This window comes from Nicotiana tomentosiformis, chromosome 1 (genome assembly GCF_000390325.3).
Source record: "Nicotiana tomentosiformis chromosome 1, ASM39032v3, whole genome shotgun sequence".
In the NCBI taxonomy this organism is placed as follows: Eukaryota; Viridiplantae; Streptophyta; class Magnoliopsida; order Solanales; family Solanaceae; genus Nicotiana; species Nicotiana tomentosiformis.
In genome coordinates this window covers 125946936-125967131 of record NC_090812.1, presented here as the reverse complement: position 1 = coordinate 125967131, position 20196 = coordinate 125946936, and the positions used below count along the sequence as shown (strand labels likewise).

Below are 20196 nucleotides of genomic sequence, written 5' to 3'. Positions count from 1 at the left end.
AAAGATTTTTTTAAAAATATTTCTCATATACACGTATAATTGTCACACGTTAAAGATTTATTGACATGTTGATATGAATGTTTAATTAACTTTTATTTAAAAGAAAAAAATATTCAATTATGTAATTACACTTGTGTAAACAAACATAATACTGATAATTATATTGTAATTGCGTTATGGATGACAAACAAATATGTTATTTATAGTTACTATACTGTGCAATTATTATGAACTATTAATTGTTACCCTGGTAATTACACAGTTATGTAATTACATAATAACTTCCAACATGCCCTAAAGTTCTATATTGAAATATCAATTCATGGTACACATTTTAGGAAATTTCCCCCCCTATTATAATTTGTTTTTATTCTTTTGTACCGCTTGATATTTCAAATTATGTTGATATATATTTTTCTTATAGTTTGTTCAAGAAAATATCTTTTTTTAGATTTAGAAATATTTTAATTTAAACTTTTTATTTATTCTTAACGAGAGATTTTAATAACCAAACAAATATTATAGATTAAAGACCATAGGTTTCAGAAATTTTATTTTTTTAAAACTCCTAAGTTCACATAAATTAAACCAGACGTTAATTTCTTACTTTTAATACTAGTTCTTTGACTGGCAAGGAAATTTCCAAAACGTGTAATATCCTCTCTCTTTGTTTTGGCGAGTGAAATAAAGGAGCTAGGGCAAAAAGATTGTCTTACATATCTCTCACTTGGATTTCTAAAAACAGCGCCTGCAATTCTCCTTCTTCAGGTACACGGGTATTCTTCCTTCACTACCTTACTGTGTTGCCCATAATCGTTTTTTCCCGTTTTCTTGAAAATGTTTGCCTTTTTTCTTGAACCCAGTTTGGTCGATGATTCTTGATAATTGGAATTATTGCTTTTTACAATATGAATTCGTGTTGTTTAACTGTTAGTGTTCCCACATGCTATTGTTTCTATAATATGCTTTATTGTTGTCTATTTTTTGTCTGCCGGTTCTGCTGAGTTGTCCTTTATTTCTTTGTTCACGTTAATGTTTTTTCTTGCAAATTGGAAGAATTGCTTTTACCGTATGCTATCCTGCTGTTAACTGGTAGAATCGTTCTACATGCTATTATGATTCTTACTGTTGGGTTGCTTTCTTCTTGTTCCTTAAAATTTGTTTTATATCCTGTTGCTTTTAGTTTTGTTCTATCCTTCCCTTAATTTTTAATTCTTCGAATTCATAATGCATTTTTCTCGAACGTTCACAATTCTTAATTGGAATGGTTGCTTATATGTTATGCTTTTTTGCTGTTAATTCTTTATGCTTTAATGCAGTTAACAGTTAGAATCATTCCACATGCTATTGCTTTAATGATAATTTGAATATTGTGGATTTCCCTCTCGATTCTTGATTGATCTGCGCTTTGTTTCAAGGTTGTTTTGCTACTGTTTGCCTTGACTCTTTTGTGCCTTTAAGTAATTCACCATTTTTTGAGTTTCAGCTGTGCAATTGTTCTATCACCCCAGGCACCCCACACTTCACTCTCCGCTGCAGTGTAGACGTTGATAATGGCAAAGGAAGAGCCAAATTCTGGTTCTGTTGTTGTAGAAGGAACATCTGAGGTTCGTGATGATAATGAAGTGGCCAATGAGTCTGCTTCCTCACTGCTAAAGGAGGATGAGGATAAAGTTGATGATTTGACATTGGATGAGCCACCGACAGGTAATCCTTCTAGTCGAAGAAATGCTAAAGATTTAGTGCCAAATTAGTTGCTCGTGAGATTGAATGAATGCCTTTTCTTTTTCATTTTTATCTTTCCTGTTCCCCCTTGAGAGTGTAAGCAAGAGCTCGTGTACTGCTCTTACATAGATTAATGCTACCACCCTTACGAAGAAATGAAAGTTCATGGATAAAAATTTGCTTTTATATATTTTAAAGCCTTTTTCTGTGACCGGGAAGATGCTATTATTTCAATGAAATCTGGTTTTGATTGTTATTTTTTGATTAAAGAAAAAAAGGTATTCATTTTTGAATTTTGATGGGGTTTAACTATTTTACATTTGGGATGCACGATGTGAATAATGAAGCTGCACGTTCACTTTATTGAAAGAAGTGGAAGACTAGATTTACATTTTTAGATGTTACTCATGATTATAATAGGCTATGAATGAATAATTGTCTTTTGGGATTTTGTTCAAAACACTGTTAGATGTTAAAGTGAAAGAATTAAGAGAGTCTGTATGTATATCTTTCACCCAACATCTGAAGAATATTTAGATGCCATAACGTGTCAAAACTGAAAAATAGTCCCTTCGTCCCATTTTATGTGATGCACTTTTTGGTAGACCCTTGGCTCAGGACGGGGAGAGGGGAAGGGCAATAGCAAGCAAACTGATCTAACAACCGAAGCAGAAATACAAAACTAGCAGTAGGCAATGCAATCAGGAAACCGAGACACAAGACAACAACAAGTAGTAACAAAAGTCTAGGGGTACGAAAAAACACGAAAGACACCAAGTGGTGTATCAAAGCTACTCCTACAAACAAGGACAACACCTGGCCACCTAACCCTCTATCTTTATTCTCAACCTCGACAGCTTCCTATCCACTTTGACTGTGTTTAAGAAAGAAAGATTTTTGAAACTTGTGGTCTAAAACAAGTCATAGATATTTGTGTGGATATAAATCATCTTATTAAAGTTAAAATAGAAAGTTTAAAATTAAATTGTTTCGAAGTATAGAATGGTATCATTCTTTTTGGGACAAACTAAAAAGTGAAGTCTATCTCATAAATTGGGACAGAAGGAGTATACAGAAGTTTGGATGGAATTGAACAACTCTGGAGAACTGAGAGGAATTAAGTTTTAAGAGTCGAAAACATAGAAAATCACAAAAGTGATTTAGACAGCTTTTAGGTTTACAACCAACTGGTGCTCCATATCGCAGCTAGTGATCATCAGGTGGGTTTTGCTGGCTCGTTATCTGTGAATGGGCTATAGTTGTACTTGTGAATGCTCCATGAGGACATTCGGTGTGGTGTCGAACTTCATGTTTTATTTACCTGTCCAAATGTTCCCAATTGGCCAGAGGATTCCTTCTTTTGCTTAGAGTGCTTTAGGCTCTCTCAGAACATTGAGAAGAAGCCAAGTTCTCAAAGAAGAAGGTTTCCTCACGGTCTTTTTTTCCTTTTAATTAAAACCAAACATCACAGGTTGCACCAACCTGTGCTGATGGGGCCCTTGGCAATGACCAGGGGCGGCCCAAGAAGATTGGTGGCCTAAAGCCAATTTTTAATTTGGGGCCTTTCTAAAGGAAAAAAAAAATTATCATAACATCGATGATTCATTCCGATGTTCCTACACATAGAACAACACAATTTAGCGCAATTGTCACACAATAACTCACTTAAACCGACAAAATATAGGGCGAGTAATGTGCTAAAAGTATAGAATTTTGGCCTAACATCAGTTGTTAATAGTTTCTTTTATAAATAATTTAGTCTCTCCTAAGATATTGTTGATCTTAGATAATAGAACCAAATTCATATAGATACCTCGCTAATGATGTCACTCGTAAAATTTAAATAATGAAAAGTTTTATATTCGCGACAAGGGTTTAGGAGGAGTGATTCTCTTTCTGCATTTTTTGCTCAAACGGTTACATCACTACTAAATTAAAAGTTATCTTGACTTTTTATAAAATATTTTATTTTTTATTTTAACATACCCAGTATATTTAGACCCTACCCTAAAGATTGTTGTGAGATGTATTTGATCCAACTTACCTTAATTAAATATATTGGGTTCGAGTCCTGCGGTTAAAAAAAATCCTGTTAAAACGTGTTCTCTCTTTTACTGGTCCTTACGCGGTACGAATCTAGATTAGTCGGGGTCTCAATACAAATACGAGTAGAAAAACAAAAGAAAAATTTGGGGCCCTCAAAATTTGGGGGCCTTAGCCTTTGCTTTAGTGGCTTGACCCTTGGGCCGCCCCTGGCAATGACCCCTACCTTGTATATTAATACCAAAAAATACTACATAGGAGGAGGAGCCTTGCCTCTGATTCCTAAAGAAGATTGAACAAGTTCAATCTTGTACATTTGAGAAAGTTAGTAGGAAGTAAACACCATACAACTTATAATAGAGGACTCCTTCTATTTACAAATGATCTTACCAAAATAATTAAACTGGGGAGACTCTCCCTTGACAAAAAATATACCCTACACTAAGGTACATCAAAATGATAAAAGAAAAAATCTTATCAAAAGAAACTTCTCACTGGTTAGCAGGTGCTACATGTGTCAGAGTGCCTCAGAAAGTATCAATCATCTTTTCCTCCACTGCCCAGTTGCTGCAGATTTATGGCATATGTTTTTAGCTATCTTCAATCTGAAATGGTCCATGCCACACACTGTTAGAGATGCTTACACAAGCTGGAGTTCTAGGATATTTGAAAAATCCATCAGGAATATCTGGATAATGGTACCTGCATGCATTTTTTGGTGTATTTGGACTGAAAGGAACAGGAGATGTTTTGTAGGAATTTCAACTCCAGTATGCTCCCTCAAGGCTAGTTGTTTGGTTAATTTATATAGTTGGGCGAACCTTCTCCCTGTAAATAATTCAGATGTCCTTTTTGATTTTGTCAGCTCTTTGGTATTGTAAGGTTCTTTTTGTAGCTCTGAGTTTACAAGTCTTTCTTCTCTGATATTAGTTTTTTTCATGAATCTGCCAGCTCCTTAACTTATGAGGTTTTTTTTGTCTCTGTTGAGCTGTCAGATTTTTCTCTCTTGTAATCTTTGCATCTTCTGGATGCTTTTAATGATATTTCACTTACTTCATTAAAACAAATGATAAAAAAAAAGCTTTCTATACATACTGGTAATAACATGATAACTTGTTCTTCAATAAAGCTTTTACTTGAATATTCAATGAAATAGCCTCTTTGAAGAAGCTGTATGTTTTAGTCCACAAAAGGTTGAGCCTAACCTTTTCTGAAAACTGCAATCTGTTCCTGCATTTGAGCTTCACTACCGCCCTTCACAATTTATGTTGCCATTGAACTGATTCTTCACCCTTACTGTGAGCTTTGCATTAATGATCCTGCAACCAATACAAAACACAAACATAATAAATACTTGATTGTAGCTAATCGTCAAGACTTTCCAATCTTTTCTTGTCTGATCCTGAATGTTGGAAAATGAGCCATATCCATCCTGTATGCACCACTTGCCTCCTTTGGCATGTTTTGGACAGAGTCAAATATTATAGGAATAGGTAACCCTCGGTTAATACTTCCAAACTTGGCCAAGGCATCAGCCACATAGTGACCTTCTCTATAACAGTGAACCAACTTTATCTGCTGTATACCTCTTCTTATCTCTAGAATACCTGACTGAAGTTCCCATGGAACTGTTACTTTACCATTAAACATGTTTATCACTAATAGTAAGTCCATCTCCAACATGATTTCTTTCTAATTGTTCCAGACACTCCATTGTATTGCTTGTAATGCTGCTTGCAGCTCTGCTGAATTATTAGTACAGTACTGAAGATCTTTAGCAAGTATCCTCACTGTCTTGATCTGATTTTTGTATGTCACGAGCAGTAAGAAAAAAAGGCCGGCAGTTCTAATTTTGTGGGCTCCTAATTGGGACAGCTCATAAAGTACAAATTGCGATGGTGTTTATTTGCTCTGTATGTAGAAGCATTTTTCTGTGCAAAAGAGTAACTCAGCGTTCTTTTTGCTGTTTGATGATGTCTGCTGAATTTTATATTCTTGAGTAGAAGTTGCAGAAAAAGAGAGCGAAAGGAATTCTCGCACAGACTTCGTAAAGTGCTGAACCACTTGTATTCGATGCTTCAGAAAAATCCTCATCAGAAAGTTACATTAGATAGTATTCTGAATGGATCATGCATATATTAAGTGGCAAGAGCTGTTATATTGCCGCCACTCTACAATTCATGAAAATGGATCTGGTTTTCACTACCCATTCCTTTCATTTTTCATTTAGGATGATTAATCCAAACCTGATAGACATAGCGTTCTTTACCTATATCAAATTTTCATTCTTATACTAGTTTGCATGCTGATGGAAGCTATGTTCTCTGCAGATTGGTAATTTGATATGCAAGCTAATGCCTTTTCCGCCCAATTGTAAATAAGAAAAAAAGAACTTAATAATACTTTATAGTGCTAAGGAAAGGGCATCTATTTTGTTGTGCTACAGTCCTGTGCCTGAAGTCACTTGTACATTTCTGTGAGCTTTTTCACAACCTTGCCTCTGCTACTAATACTTGCACCTTGCATTTGCAATTTTACAGAAGCTGCAAAGAAGAAGAAGAAGAAAAACAAGAGCAAGTGAGAGCCTGCTCCATTCCGCAAAATAAAGAAAAAACAATCTCTCTTGTGTTTTTCCTTAGAGTCATGTTGCATTTCTTTATTTGCAAATGCAGGAAGAAAAAGGAGCCACCTCAGCAAACTGATCCGCCTTCTATTCCTGTAACCGAGCTTTTTCCTTCTGGAGAATTTCCAGAGGGTGAGATTCAACAATACAAAGATGAGTATGTGCACTTGAAATTACTATCTATTGTTCTGAGGACCATTCAATGGCTTTTAATTTAGAGCTTTGATTTATTTTGAAATCTATTGTGCAAATTAAAGAAAAAGTCTGATATTCATTTATCCTTCAATGTTCAATCTGAAACTAAATTTATCATTGTTTAGTCGAGAATTGTGGAATGATATTTGTTTGATGGTCGATGCAGCAACTTGTGGAGGGCTACGTCTGAGGAAAAGAGGGAATTGGAGCGCCTGGAAAAACCAACTTATAATTCTGTCCGTCAAGCAGCAGAAGTTCATCGTCAGGTCAGAACCTAACTTTCATACAGTTGCTAGCAGTTTTTTCCTGCCATAGTTTTAGAGCAGAGTCAATATTCAAGGTAATTTTTTTATTTTTTATTTTTCAACCCTCAGGTCCGGAAATACATCAGGCAAATTGCTAAGCCTGGGATGTTAATGATTGACCTGTGTGAGACTTTGGAGAATATGGTTCGCAAATTGATATCAGAGAATGGTCTTCAAGCTGGCATTGCGTTCCCTACAGGGTGCTCATTGAACTGGTAATGTGACTTTCTTCTTGTCTTTTCTGGCTGTTAAATGTTAGAATGATTTTAATTTATAAAATAAAGTGAGATTGATGTTAGCTTAATTTGGAATACTGTCATTGTTAGGTATCTTAGAACATAATCTAGTGATTGAACCTATTTCATGTTTGCATTCCCTTTCTTGTGCTTTCTTTTCTTCATTTGTCAGTTTTTCTCTATCTCATTGCAGGGTTGCAGCCCATTGGACCCCCAATTCAGGAGATAAAACTGTGCTTCAGTATGATGATGTGATGAAACTGGACTTTGGAACCCATATTGATGGTAATATTGCCCGTCCCTCATTCTATGTTAGGCATTGAGGTATTTTTTGGTGTGGGTTCTTACGTGTTATGGTATTAGTCTCCTTATCTCCTTATGTATCGATATGTTTGTCATTTGGTTGGAGATAGGTAGACACTAGTTCCTGTGGTATTATTTCAGGGACCGACAGTGGAGTAAAAACAAAAAACCATGTTTTTCTCGAAGTATTTGGTATATGTATTGAGCATTTATATTGATTTATTGATTTAACAATTGATCTGGATGGATTAGCTCCCCCCTTCACTTCATGACCCCTACCTTACTTGCTGCATCCTCCATCTGCTGGTGGTCACTGCCACTCATCTAATCTTTGTTCATTGTTTGAGAGGAGATTGGAGGGGTGGAAAAAACATCTTTCTAAATGAGGGTGAATTACCTTGATAAATAGATATTATTCATAATCCTTACATACTTATGTCTATGTCCTAACCCAGCCTTCAATTAGTAAAAGATTGGAGAGGCTAATGAGAGATCTCCTTTGAGATGGAACAAACTGACCAAAGAATACCATTTGGTTAATTGGGACAGGGTTACCACACCTATAAAATTTGAGGTTTGGGCATTTGTAGATTGGATGTTTTTTTGACTAAGCACTAACAGGAAATGACTATGAATTCATATGAGGAGTGCCATGTGGAGGAAGGTGATCAATGTTGAGTAGAGTTGTGATAATCATATGGGTGATTCTTGAAGGAGGTGACGACATCATATGGGACAGATTTATGAAAAGGAATTGTAAAGGTGAAAAAATAGTGTTTTCAAAATTCATTAGGTTCAGTTGGGAAAACCTAGTAGGTTTTGTAGGTTTTCTACTTTTTGGTAACTTCTTGTACACGGGCATGTTTTTTGCCCAAACACTAATAAAATAAATTACTTTATAAAAAAAGTTGGAAAAACCGAGTATGGTTTATGCTTTAACATTGACTGATGGTTTTCCAGACTTGCACTCCATCACTAATGACAGCGATGCTACTTTCGCGGATGGAGGATACAAGGGTCTTTTGGATTGTATCTTTCTTGATATGTAAGATTTATTGATGTAAGACAGCAAAAGCTGGAAAGAGTACATCAAAAAAGGCTATGTGCATCACAAAGACTTAATGAACAGCAAAAGTCCAGCATAGCGTCTGGCTCTACCAAATTTGCTGCTGTCATGTTGCACCAAAAACTAAGCGAGAATATTCATTTGTGTTTAAGCTTAAGAATCGAGTCATTCTTGTCTTAAAAAATTCTAGCGTTTCTTTCTTTCCATATAATCCAGCAAATGGTGGCAGGAACAGTGTTCCAAGTAGCAATAAGTGGTTTTGGAATTCCTTTCCTACGCCAAGCAATCAGGAGTTCCAAAAACGTTCTAGGCATGCATCATTTGATACCCACCATGTTGAAAACCAGATTCCAGATAGTCGGGTTAAGGGTGTCTTGGAATGTATCTTTCGGAAGATCTTGCAGTACAATAGAGAAGAGGGTCATACATTCTTTCAAGGTTATAATCCATACAATTGTTAGAGGCTGACAGATTAGTTTTGAAGGTATCATCATCGAAATGCTTCAGGGCGAAGTAATAATATAACCATATAATAATCCGATCCCTTTGGAAATCATAATGGAATTTGACAATACCAAAGAAGGTCCTTTCTTTCGGGTATGCAGCATGGGATGCTATCTTGACAGCAGATAACTGGAGATGAGAAGGTGTGGTCGACTAATTGTGAGCAACTGGTTCTTATTCAAAAGACATAGAAAAGAGGATTTTGTCACCTTTTACGACATTTTAGTTTTGTTGCGATTATGCCCGTTGATCTATGCTCTGTCAACATCCAACTAGTTGTCCTTAACACAGTGACAGAAATGATAACAAGCTAGTGGATACACAGATTGATAGCAAGGATAATGATGTTATGGCAGCTGGCACAATTTTGTGGTTTGCTTAAAATTGAGAGAAAAAACTTAAAAGGAAGAAAATTTTGAAGGGGTTAACTGTTAAGAGCTAATTAATGTGGGTTAAGATTTCACTTTTCTCCGTATCATATCTGTGCTGTGAAGAGGAAACACCAACTTTATAGAAAAATTGCTAGGGTTTGGGAGAGTTGTACATACATGCATCTTGTTAAAATAACACCACCTTGGTGTAACGTAAATAAATGTGTTTGCATTATCTACCAACACAGAGTGTAACAATTCACAATCCAGACACTCTTATCATTGTACTGTCCTCCTTATCTATCCTTATCAATTTATCCCTCACAATCCGACCATATTTTGGTCCTATCTCTAATACATAGTATTGTATTTCACCATTGTCCTATCGCATGCTAAACCACCTCCCCTCGTTGGAACAGTCTGTTATGAGCTTTATTTGCTCCCACTCTCTTATTGTTGTTAATTTTAGGAATAAGGTGAACTTTTAACCTGTTGTTTCTTGAAGGGCGAATTGTGGACTGTGCATTTACTGTGGCTTTCAATCCTATGTTTGATCCACTGCTTGAAGCGTCACGGGAAGCCACAAATACCGGCATTAAGGTGGATATTGCTTAAATTGGCGATAAATTTACGTAAAATTGGTAGTCATCATCCAAAAGGGCTACTAGTTTCTTGGAAGTATTGATAAGATTTAGGGGCCATTCATGACATGATTTTTTATGTAGGAAGCAGGAATTGACGTACGCCTTTGTGATGTTGGTGCTGCAATCCAAGAGGTTATGGAATCCTATGAGGTAGAAATCAACGGAAAGGTGTTCCAAGGTACGATATCTGCGAAATATGATAACTAGTAAAAGCATTTATTTCTATTTTGTTTTATTGAAATCCATGTCATGACATTTGAGCATCGAGAAAAAGACCTTGTATGTCAATAAGCAAAGTAATTTAATTAGCTGACAACTATATTGTATTGTATGATGTCCACATTATATTTGTTGGCCTCTTTAAGTTACTTCAGTATTATCCAGGCTTCTGGGCGTCTCAAGTTGCTTTTTTTTTTTAATACTTTGGGTTGGGTGAGGGACAGAGAGATAATTAATAAACATATTGAACATGATGCATACAATATGATTATCTATACTGGACTTTGGACTGTGTTGGTTATTTTTTGGGTTTGATTAATTTTATATACACCTTAGATAGATGAAAGTATCAACTTGAGCTCTAATGGCAACCTCCAGACAAATGCTGCACGCATCATGGCAACAACTTTTGAAGTAAATATGGCATTCAAAAATCTTGCTGGGTAAATATTTACAGAAATTTTTTGCAACACCGCTGCATTGGATTCCAAAAGCTAAACTGCAGGAAGAACTAATCTATTCTCCTTTCCCAACACCCAATTATGAAAATTTAACTTAACTTTTACCAACAATCTGATTATTTCTAAAATGACATTATGACCAATCCTGTCATTGGCAGTTAAGAGCATCCGGAATCTGAACGGGCACAGTATTGGCCAGTATCAAATCCATGCAGGGAAATCTGTTCCGATCGTTAAAGGAGGAGAACAAACCAAAATGGACGAGGGTGAATTTTATGCAATTGAGACCTTTGGATCAACAGGTAATTTCCGCTTTGCTTGTGTGAAAGAGTAACATTAATATAACTGGCAAATCCTGAATACATGGGAGTCAACTAATTCGCATCTCATATCTCCATGTATCAGGGAAGGGTTATGTGAGGGAAGATCTAGAATGCAGCCATTATATGAAAAACTTTGATATTGGACACATTCCACTGCGGCTGCCCAGAGCCAAGCAACTGCTGGCAACAATAAATAAGAACTTCTCCACATTGGCGTTCTGCAGACGTTATCTAGACCGCCTTGGTGAGACAAAATATCTGATGGCATTGAAGAATTTATGTGACGCTGGAATTGTTCAGGTAAGTGTGACCTCAAGCTACATTCACTAGTTCGCATCAATTGTGGCATTCAGGCTTGGCTGCATTCATTTATAAACGGAGTTGTTTTACTGTAAATATTTCAACTGTTTGACATTGTTGTGGAATTATAATATACTTTTAAGCAAGATTTGGTATAATCTTGAACTCATACAATAGCAAGTCAGTTTCTTCTACAATCATTGCCAAGGAACTCTTGGCCAGAGAACTTAAGGATAAATTTCTATGACAAGCAGGGGTATTGGGTGCAAAATTCAAGTACTGAATTAATGTTTATAAAGAGAAAATAAATGGAATATAGTTAGTTCAGGGATATTATGTCTAAACAAGACTACTGAAATTTCTAGTAACTTTCGATAGTTTTGTGGAACTTGGTTTTTCTCCCGCTAATTCAATGAAATTTTGAAGTTCATTAATAAATAAGTTGAATCCTGATTTCTTTGGTTAGCTCTCTCCTGATTTATCTAGCACAACTCTTCTGTTGTTATGAATTCATAGGTAAATAATGTGTACATCTGGAGATAAAAAGTTCTTTGAAACTTTTGAGGAAGCTTAGGGTAAATCCAAAAGGAGAGGTCCATGTAAAACATCCATGTCACATCAATTTATTAAATCCAGCAGAAATTCTGAACGACAACAAGAAAGACTAAATCTCTCTGCTTGTCTTGCTGAATAATTCTTATTGCAACTGAATGAACTAATGCCAGGTTTGCTGGTAACAAAAAGATCAATTTGGCTTAATCCAATTAGATAAAGAAGTTCTTTTCTAAAAAAAAGGGGATTGTCTGTGGTTGATTCCCAATATTTTAAAATACTGTAACTATTTTTCATAAGAAACAGCTCAGCGTGGTAGGGCTACTGAGGACAAAGCAATTCCATGTAGTGTGTGTAGCAACTGTGCAAGTGAGGCATTTCGGTTTTAAATTCTATTAGTAGTTTGGCCGAAGGAGGTGTGCTTTTGTTAAGATGAAATCAATAACGATGATGAAGGAAGATGTTAATAGGAAATTTTCGGACAAGTGAGAACAGGTATAAAGGAAAAGAAGATAGGATCAATAATAGAGAGATCATGGGCTGTAGAAGAGAATGGTTTTGGAGCTCAAATAAAAAAAAGAAAGAGATAAAGACTGGTGTTGGAGCTCAAAAAGCTCCATCCAATCTAATGGAAAAACCAAAACAAGAATATAAAGAACTCCTGATTGATATTGTGAATAAAAATCTTATAATTATGCCATAATTAATAATCTCAAGGATTAGTAAACTTCGTTATTTCTTGTAAACTCGAATAGTTGTACTCCCTCCGTTTCATTTTATGTGTTAACTTGACTTGGCACGAAGTTTAAGAATGTAACGAAGATTTTTGAATCTTGTGGTCATAAACTAATGGTGTGTATATCAATATCAAAATATCCTTTGAATCTTGTGGTCTTAAAAATGGCATGTCATTAAGCTCACCTCTGGATCGACTTTTTGGTCTAGTCGGTGGAACCGGTGAACCACGCGAGCTAGTTAGATGCGTAAAAGGTAAAATGGAAATGTTAGAACTAAAAACTACTAATGGTGTATATATCAAATCCAAAATATTTTTTGAATCTTGTGGTCTTAAAAATGGCATGTCATTAAGGGTAAAATGGAGATGTTAGAACTACAAGCTTACTATTAAAGGTGGCATTTTTTTTTTGGAACAGACAAGGAAAATGAGACATAAATTGAAGCGGTGGAGTATATAACAGAGTCTTGTCTATGTCGTTAATAGTCAAACTCAAAGAGAGTTTTTCTCTTATATTTTCACATAGACCTGTACAGTTTTGGTAGACTTACGGTTATCAAAAGAATTTTGTAGACTTAAGCTTTTGTCTTAACCTGCTTGTCCTGTCAAAGTTATTTCTTCTTTGAAAAAGTTTGCTATTCTCTCTTTCAAGTGATTGTTCTAGCGTCAGTAATCTTATTTCTATTAACCTGGCACCACGCTTCTCCAATTACCATCTTGACGGTTTAGCACATCTTTTCAGTTATCATTCCATAGACATAGTCCTCCCAATCACTGTTTTGGCCATTCTTCCAGCGTCTTGTCAGGCAAAACATTCCCCGGAACTCGTTATATATATATATATATATATATATATATATATATATATATATATATATATAGGAAAATTAATTAAGAATATGGTCAAGAATATCCTCATAATGTAGAATGCCAAGAAATAGGAAACTCTTATCATGTAACTGAAGACTCCTATATATAGCTTCTTGTATGTTAACCAATTGATCGAGTTCTTCTCTTCTCTCTTCTTCCAAGACCTAAATTGCTTGCGGGAATTGGTAGTTTCATTGTTTGGGATAGATTTGGGAAATTGACTAGCCTTTGTTTCTGTTCCAGTTTTTTGGGGCTCAGTCATCGGGTAAGATTCATGTGCATTAGCTTAAGTGACGCTTCTGTGGTGGCAAGAGAAGTATAATTTGCTCTCCTAGCCTAGTCTCTTTTCTGTTTCTTGTGATTGCATTGATAGGTCGATTTTATTTACATCCGAGGCATTATGTGCCTTTTGTGCCATGGTGATCAAAATTCTAATGAATAGAATAGTTGTAAGATGAGCACTTTTAAGACTGGAGGAGTTTAGATGTAGCATATGAATCTTAGATTTGAATTTATCCTCTAATTTTGAACTAATTAGACAAGATTAAAAATGTCCACATTTACAAGAAGGTTGCTTAAGATGGTTTGATCATGTCCTCAGTCGACCTCCACATGCACCCAGTCCGTAGGTGTGAAACGATGATGAATGAAGGTTTTAAAAGGGAGACAGCGTAGACCTAAAATTACATGGAAGGAAATTTTCTCGGTAGACCTACAATTTCTTGGAATCTATGCAAACTTAGCGGAAGATAGAACACAATGGAAGGAAAAAATCTATATAGGATATAAAAATTAGTTAGACCTATAGTTTAGTCGTGTTAGTATATTTACATTTCTATGCTTTCTAAGAGTCACTTAGACCTATCATATATGTTTATGCCGGTAAAAAAATATAGAGGACTAGTGCTTTTTACTTATTATTATTATTATTATTATTATTATTATTTGATATAATGTTGGCCAATGGAGAAACATGGCTAGTGAGGAGTTATATAGTCGACTCCAACTTGTATGAAACTGAGGCTTAGTTGTTATTATTATATTTGTGAACTAATAAACCCTTTGCTTATGATATTTTATAGAGTCAGTCATTCATGCATTTGAAGTCTTGTTAATAGTAGACAGCATAAATAACTGGAAGTTGGACCCCAGGGAATATTGATGCCATATTAGTTTGAGTATTAGTTGAGCTCAAAGTTTTTTGGCACGCATCAGTTAATCTACTAGCAATTTTCTTTGCATCTTGTGCACAATATCTGTCTCCATATGATCCTAAAGTTGCACAATTTCCATCTCCATGTGATCCAAAATTGAAGTTTTACTCTCTTTTGCTTTTCTTTTGGCAGCCATATCCCCCACTTTGCGATATTAAAGGGAGTTACGTTTCTCAGTTTGAGCACACCATTTTACTTCGTCCGACTTGCAAAGAGGTGGTATCGAGAGGCGATGACTATTAATACTAATAGAAAACTTTGTATGGTTGTATTCTGAAATTCGGTGATAAGAGGACTATTGTTTCTGTATGCTTTCGTTCGTGTAGCTTCTGTGAGATTATCTTTGCTTGGCTTTTTTTAAAAGAAAAGCAACAGGAAAGAATGTTAACAACATGAGAATATGAGAACATGGTTTTGATGAGTGGGGGCTGGTGAGTGCAACGTTGCGAAATCTATGAAATAGCTTAGTAACATCTGAATTTCGGCTTATGTCTTATTTTAGTTATAGGAGTATCTCACTATGGTTTGCATTTTCGAGAACAAAACTAATACGTACCATTTACAAGCTGCAAAGTCGGATGAAAGTTTCTTTTGCAGGAGATTTAACAGATAAATGAATTAGAAAAGAGGCAAAAGAATCATCATAGCTATGAAAATAGAATCTCCTTTCCTTATTTCCGAAAGAAAAAGATGCATAGAAAGTTCCTCCCTCCTGGGAAGGAATCAATTCAAGATTCATTCGAAGGATCAACTCCCTTGGGTTGCCCATCATCTAAGGATCTGTTATATCAAAGAAGACTTGCCCTCAAATTATATAAATTCAGCAAGAGACTCAACGGAAGGAACATACTTTGATCGAACCATTACCAATTTTTTTGTTCTACTCCAAACAAGTATTGTATTCTATTCTAGATTTGCTGTGTAACTAGTGGAGAGAAGAAAGAGAAAAGAATCACTGGTGAGGCATTGTATAAAAATAAAGAGAACTTATACTGTGAAGAAGCTGTTGGTGTATGTTCAACAACATCAACACACTTGTACCAAAGATTTCAAAATACTCAAAAGAGTACTCCCTTGCAATCCAAGGGGACTGAAGTAGGATTCACATTAAATCTGAACTAGTATAAAGCATCTGGTGTCATTTATTTTTTGCAGTTTACTTTTTGTATTTACATACATCTTATCTCGCATCAAGGATTCAGTCGACTAACAGGAAAATCAGTCAACTACTTCATTAAAGAAAACGAAGAATAACAATTCACCCCCTCTTGTACTTTCAATTGGTATCAGAGCAGGTCTCACATATTTATCCTTTTGCTTAACAACTAGTGAGAAAACATCTGGTGTCATTTATTTTCTGCAGTTTACTTTCTGTATTTACATACATCTATCTCGCATCAAGGATTCAGTCGACTAACAGGAAAATCAATCAACTACTTCATTAAAGAAAACGAAGAATAACAATTCACCCACCTCTTGTACTTTCAATTGGTATCAGAGCAGGTCTCACATATTTATCCTTTTGCTTAACAACTAGTGAGAAAAGATCATGTCAAACCAAGTAACTGTTAGGGCACTATTTCAAGAAAGGACATCTCAGGTAAGGCCTCCATATTTTAATAGACATCACTTCTCTCATTGGAAAGTTAGCATGGATTTATATGCGAAGTCCTACGATGTCAAGGTGTGACGTGTAATCAAAAAGGGAAACTATCCACTTCCAGCAGCAAAGTCTGAGAAGAAAGTTGAAGGACAATCATCCACTGATCCAGAAGATATAGACGACTATTCTGCTGAGCAAATGACAGTAATCCAAGTTAATGCTAAGACACGAAATCTGTTATATAATGCAATCAGTGGAGAAGAGTATGAGAAAATCTCAAGCTGTGATACAGCTAAGAAAATGTGGGACAAACTAGAAGTTACCTATGAAAGAATGAGCAAAGTGAAAGAAACAAGGATAAATCTATTGGTTCATGACTATGAGCTCTTTCAGATGAAAGATGGTGAATCCATTGAAGAAATGTATGCACGATTCAACAAAATCATAGGAGATCTGAAAGCTTTTGGTAGACCATACTCCAGTGGAGAACAAGTTCAAAAAATTCTAAGAAGTTTGCCCACTATATGACACACAAAAGTAGTTGCACTTGAATCTCAAGATCTGGACAAATTGTCAAATGATGAATTACGTGGCGACCTTATAGCTTTTGAGAATAATGATGCAGAGGCACTGGAAGAAGAAATTGCCATGGTCCCGAGAAATATGAATGGATTGATGAGAAGATGCAAAAACAAAAAAAAGGGGAAGAATGTCATCCAGAAGAACCAGACAATTCAATGAACAAGACAAAAATAATGGAAAATATTTTGAATGTGGAAGCTATGGCCATGTTCAAGCTGAATGCCCGAAACTCAAAAGGAAAGTCTCCAGAGGTTTCAATAAGAGCAAATCCTTCAGAAGCTGGAGCGATGAAGACAACTCAGAACATGAAGAAATATCAAATTTATGTTTCATGACCATTTTGGAAAATGATATGAACAAATACTCTAGTTGCTGGACCGATGAAGATGTATCAGACGATGACAACAAAGAAGAAACTAAAAATTGCTTCATGGCACGCGGTGAAACAAGACACTATATCTGTGAAAGATGTAATGAATTATAGGATATTCTTGATCTTAGCCTAAAAGAGTCTCAAAGAATGTTAAATGAATTAAAGAGACTCAATAGGGAAAAGAATGACTGGGAACTTAAACTTGAAGTATGTGAAATCGAAAGAGATGTTCTTCAAGAGAAGTTCAGGAATTGCAATTGCAACTCAATGGCATGCACAAATCCACCAGTAACAGTTCTGTCAGGTCTAACCAAGCGACCTATAAGTCTACTGGCAAACGACTTGCTGGAAATGATACTACTAGTAAAGACACCACTAGTAGATCCAGTGAAAAATCCATCACTGTTTGTCATTATTGCAATAAAACTGGTCATAAGTATTCCTTTTGTAGATTTTGTAACTCAAATGTTGTCGGATAGATCTGGAAGCCTAAAAATGACCATGATATTAATAGAACTAACCAAAAAGGACCCAAGCAAGCTTAGGTACCTAAAAGAAGGTAATAATCTTTCCTTGTAGGAACACCATAGGAAAGTCGGAAAATGAAAGTGGTATCTCAACATTGCCTGTTCCAGTCACACGACGAATGACAAAAATCTATTCAAAGAAGTCACCAAAATCAATAGAGAAAATGTCAAGTTTGGTGATGACTCAAAAGGCAAAATTATTGGTACCAGATCAGTCCTGTTTAATAATAACTATGACATTACTGAATTTTATCTTGTAGACGGACTACATTATAATTTGCTAAGCATCAGTCAACTATGCGACTCTGGATATGAAGTGAATTTCAAGAAAACTGGTTGTGCTATTGAAGATGAATCAGGTAAAATCATTCTTCCAGGAAAAAGGTATGGAAATGTTTACATTTTAGATTGCATTGATAATCTGGATAGTCATATCTATCTAGCATCTATCTCTGATGATCTTTGTCTTTGGCACAAAAAGCTTGGTCATGCCAGCATGCATTTGATTGAAAAACTCTGTAGGCATGAACTAGTTACTGGTCTCCCTAAGCTCAACTTTTCGAGAAATCATGTGTGTGATGCATGTCAACTTGGTAAGCAAACTAGAACTTCTTTCTAACCCAAAGATATTGTTTCCACAATCAAACCTCTTTATCTTCTGCATATTGATTTATTTGGACCTACCAGAACTGCCAGTATAAGAGGAAAAATTTATGCTTTCGTTGTTGTTGATGATTACTCACGTTTTACATGGGTAATATTTTTGGCTCACAAAGATGAAGCTCTAAAGAACTTTGAGATCTTCTACAAAAAGATAGAAAGAGAAGATGAGTACCTTTTCTCAATTATTCAAAGTGATCATGGAGGAGAATTTGAAAGCAGATCATTTGAAGAATTCTGCAATGAACAAGGATATACTCATAAGCACCAATATCACCACAGCAAAATGGGGTAGTGGAACGCAAAGATAGAACTCTGCAGGACATGGCAGGAACCATGATATTGGAGCATTTTCTACCAAATCACTTATGGGCAGAAGCAGTCAGCACATCCTGTCATATACTAAATAGATGTTTGATTCGACCCATTCTGAAGAAGACTCCATATGAATTATGGAAAGGCAAGAGACCTAACATTGGGTACTTTCACCCTTTTGGAAGCAAATGCTTTGTCCATAATAATGGTAAAGAAAATCTTGGTAAGTTTGATCTAAGAAGTGATGAAGGTATATTTCTCGGTTACTCTAATAATAGTAGATCTTTTAGAGTCTATAGTAAATGTACCTTGTGTGTAGAAGAATCTGCTCATGTCATTTTTGATGATAATAACTCTATGGCCGAGAAAGGAGTCCTTGCAGGTGACGAAGATATCAACCAAAATCAACCCAAGATCAGTGAACAAATCAATTCGAGAAAATTGACTGACAATATCAATGAAATTTCAAAGTCGACTAATGAAGCTACCAGCGAGAATGCTAAATCTCAAACTGTCACGACCCAAAATACAACTCGTCGTGATGACACCTAACCCAACCCGCTAGGTAATCCAAATAACGATAAAACACGATATAATGATAATGATAAGAGTAAAAAATAAAATAACTGAATTTTATACAACTCCCCAAGGAGTGGTAGTATAAGTCATGAGTCACTAAGACTTAGATTTACAAAACTGAAATGAAATAAATACAGCATCTGTTTGAAATGTACATGAACATAATTCGAATCTAAAGCTACCAAGGACAACTGATAGCCATAACTGGGACGCGGGTGGATCTTCAATGTCAGCTCGCCATACACAGCAACATCAACTCCATGTAGTTTGAGTACAATCGACCTCATATACTCAATAAGTATCCTAACTAACCTCGGCGAGGTAAAAGAAGCAAGAACTATAAATGATACTCACTAACACCTGTACAGTTCATAATTTCGACAAGTATAGATTAGATATATGATCAAATCAGGAAATCTAAGGTAAAACCACCTTGATGCTCACAATTCTTTGTTTTAAATTGTTCAGCTGAGTCATCAATCCAGCATATAAGGAAGATATGCAAGTAAATCAGGTAAACAGTCAAGGAAATTACAAGTAAAGATAAAATGCAATAACTACATATCAGTCCATTGCGTCGCGCAACCCGATTTAATAATAGTAACCAGCTCTCCCAGAGCTCACATCAACTAGAAACCCATCGGTTTCTCACAATCCACGTGTACACCATCAAGAGAGAAACATGAGAGGGTGACCATAGGGGATGGATCCGTATCCACACGTTGTAGGGACAACTCACATGCTGCACAGACAATTCACGTGCTAATAACATCAACCGCACGGACAACTCACATGTTGTACGGATAACTCACGTGCTGCACAGACAACTTACGTGCTATAATATCAATTCCTGGATCAGCACGAACA

General features: G+C 35.7%; 1 protein-coding gene across 4 annotated transcripts; it reads left to right on the top strand.

Moving 5' to 3' along the window:
- Positions 1-627: 627 nt before the first annotated feature.
- On the top strand, positions 628-15169 carry LOC104107717 (methionine aminopeptidase 2B-like). Of its 4 annotated transcripts, none has more exons than XM_009616594.4 (12): positions 628-768; positions 1487-1707; positions 6309-6345; positions 6441-6548; positions 6753-6852; positions 6961-7106; positions 7321-7412; positions 9877-9971; positions 10097-10193; positions 10854-10997; positions 11101-11318; positions 14823-15169. In XM_009616594.4, the coding sequence occupies exons 2-12, from the start codon at positions 1554-1556 to the stop codon at positions 14931-14933; spliced, it is 1302 nt and encodes a 433-aa protein (XP_009614889.1). In that variant the 5' UTR covers positions 628-768; positions 1487-1553; the 3' UTR covers positions 14934-15169. The 4 variants fall into 4 exon arrangements, with proteins under 4 accessions (XP_009614889.1, XP_009614890.1, XP_009614888.1 ...); XM_009616595.4 differs by having other exon boundaries at positions 631-768; positions 1512-1707; XM_009616593.4 differs by having other exon boundaries at positions 636-776.
- Positions 15170-20196: the final 5027 nt, after the last annotated feature.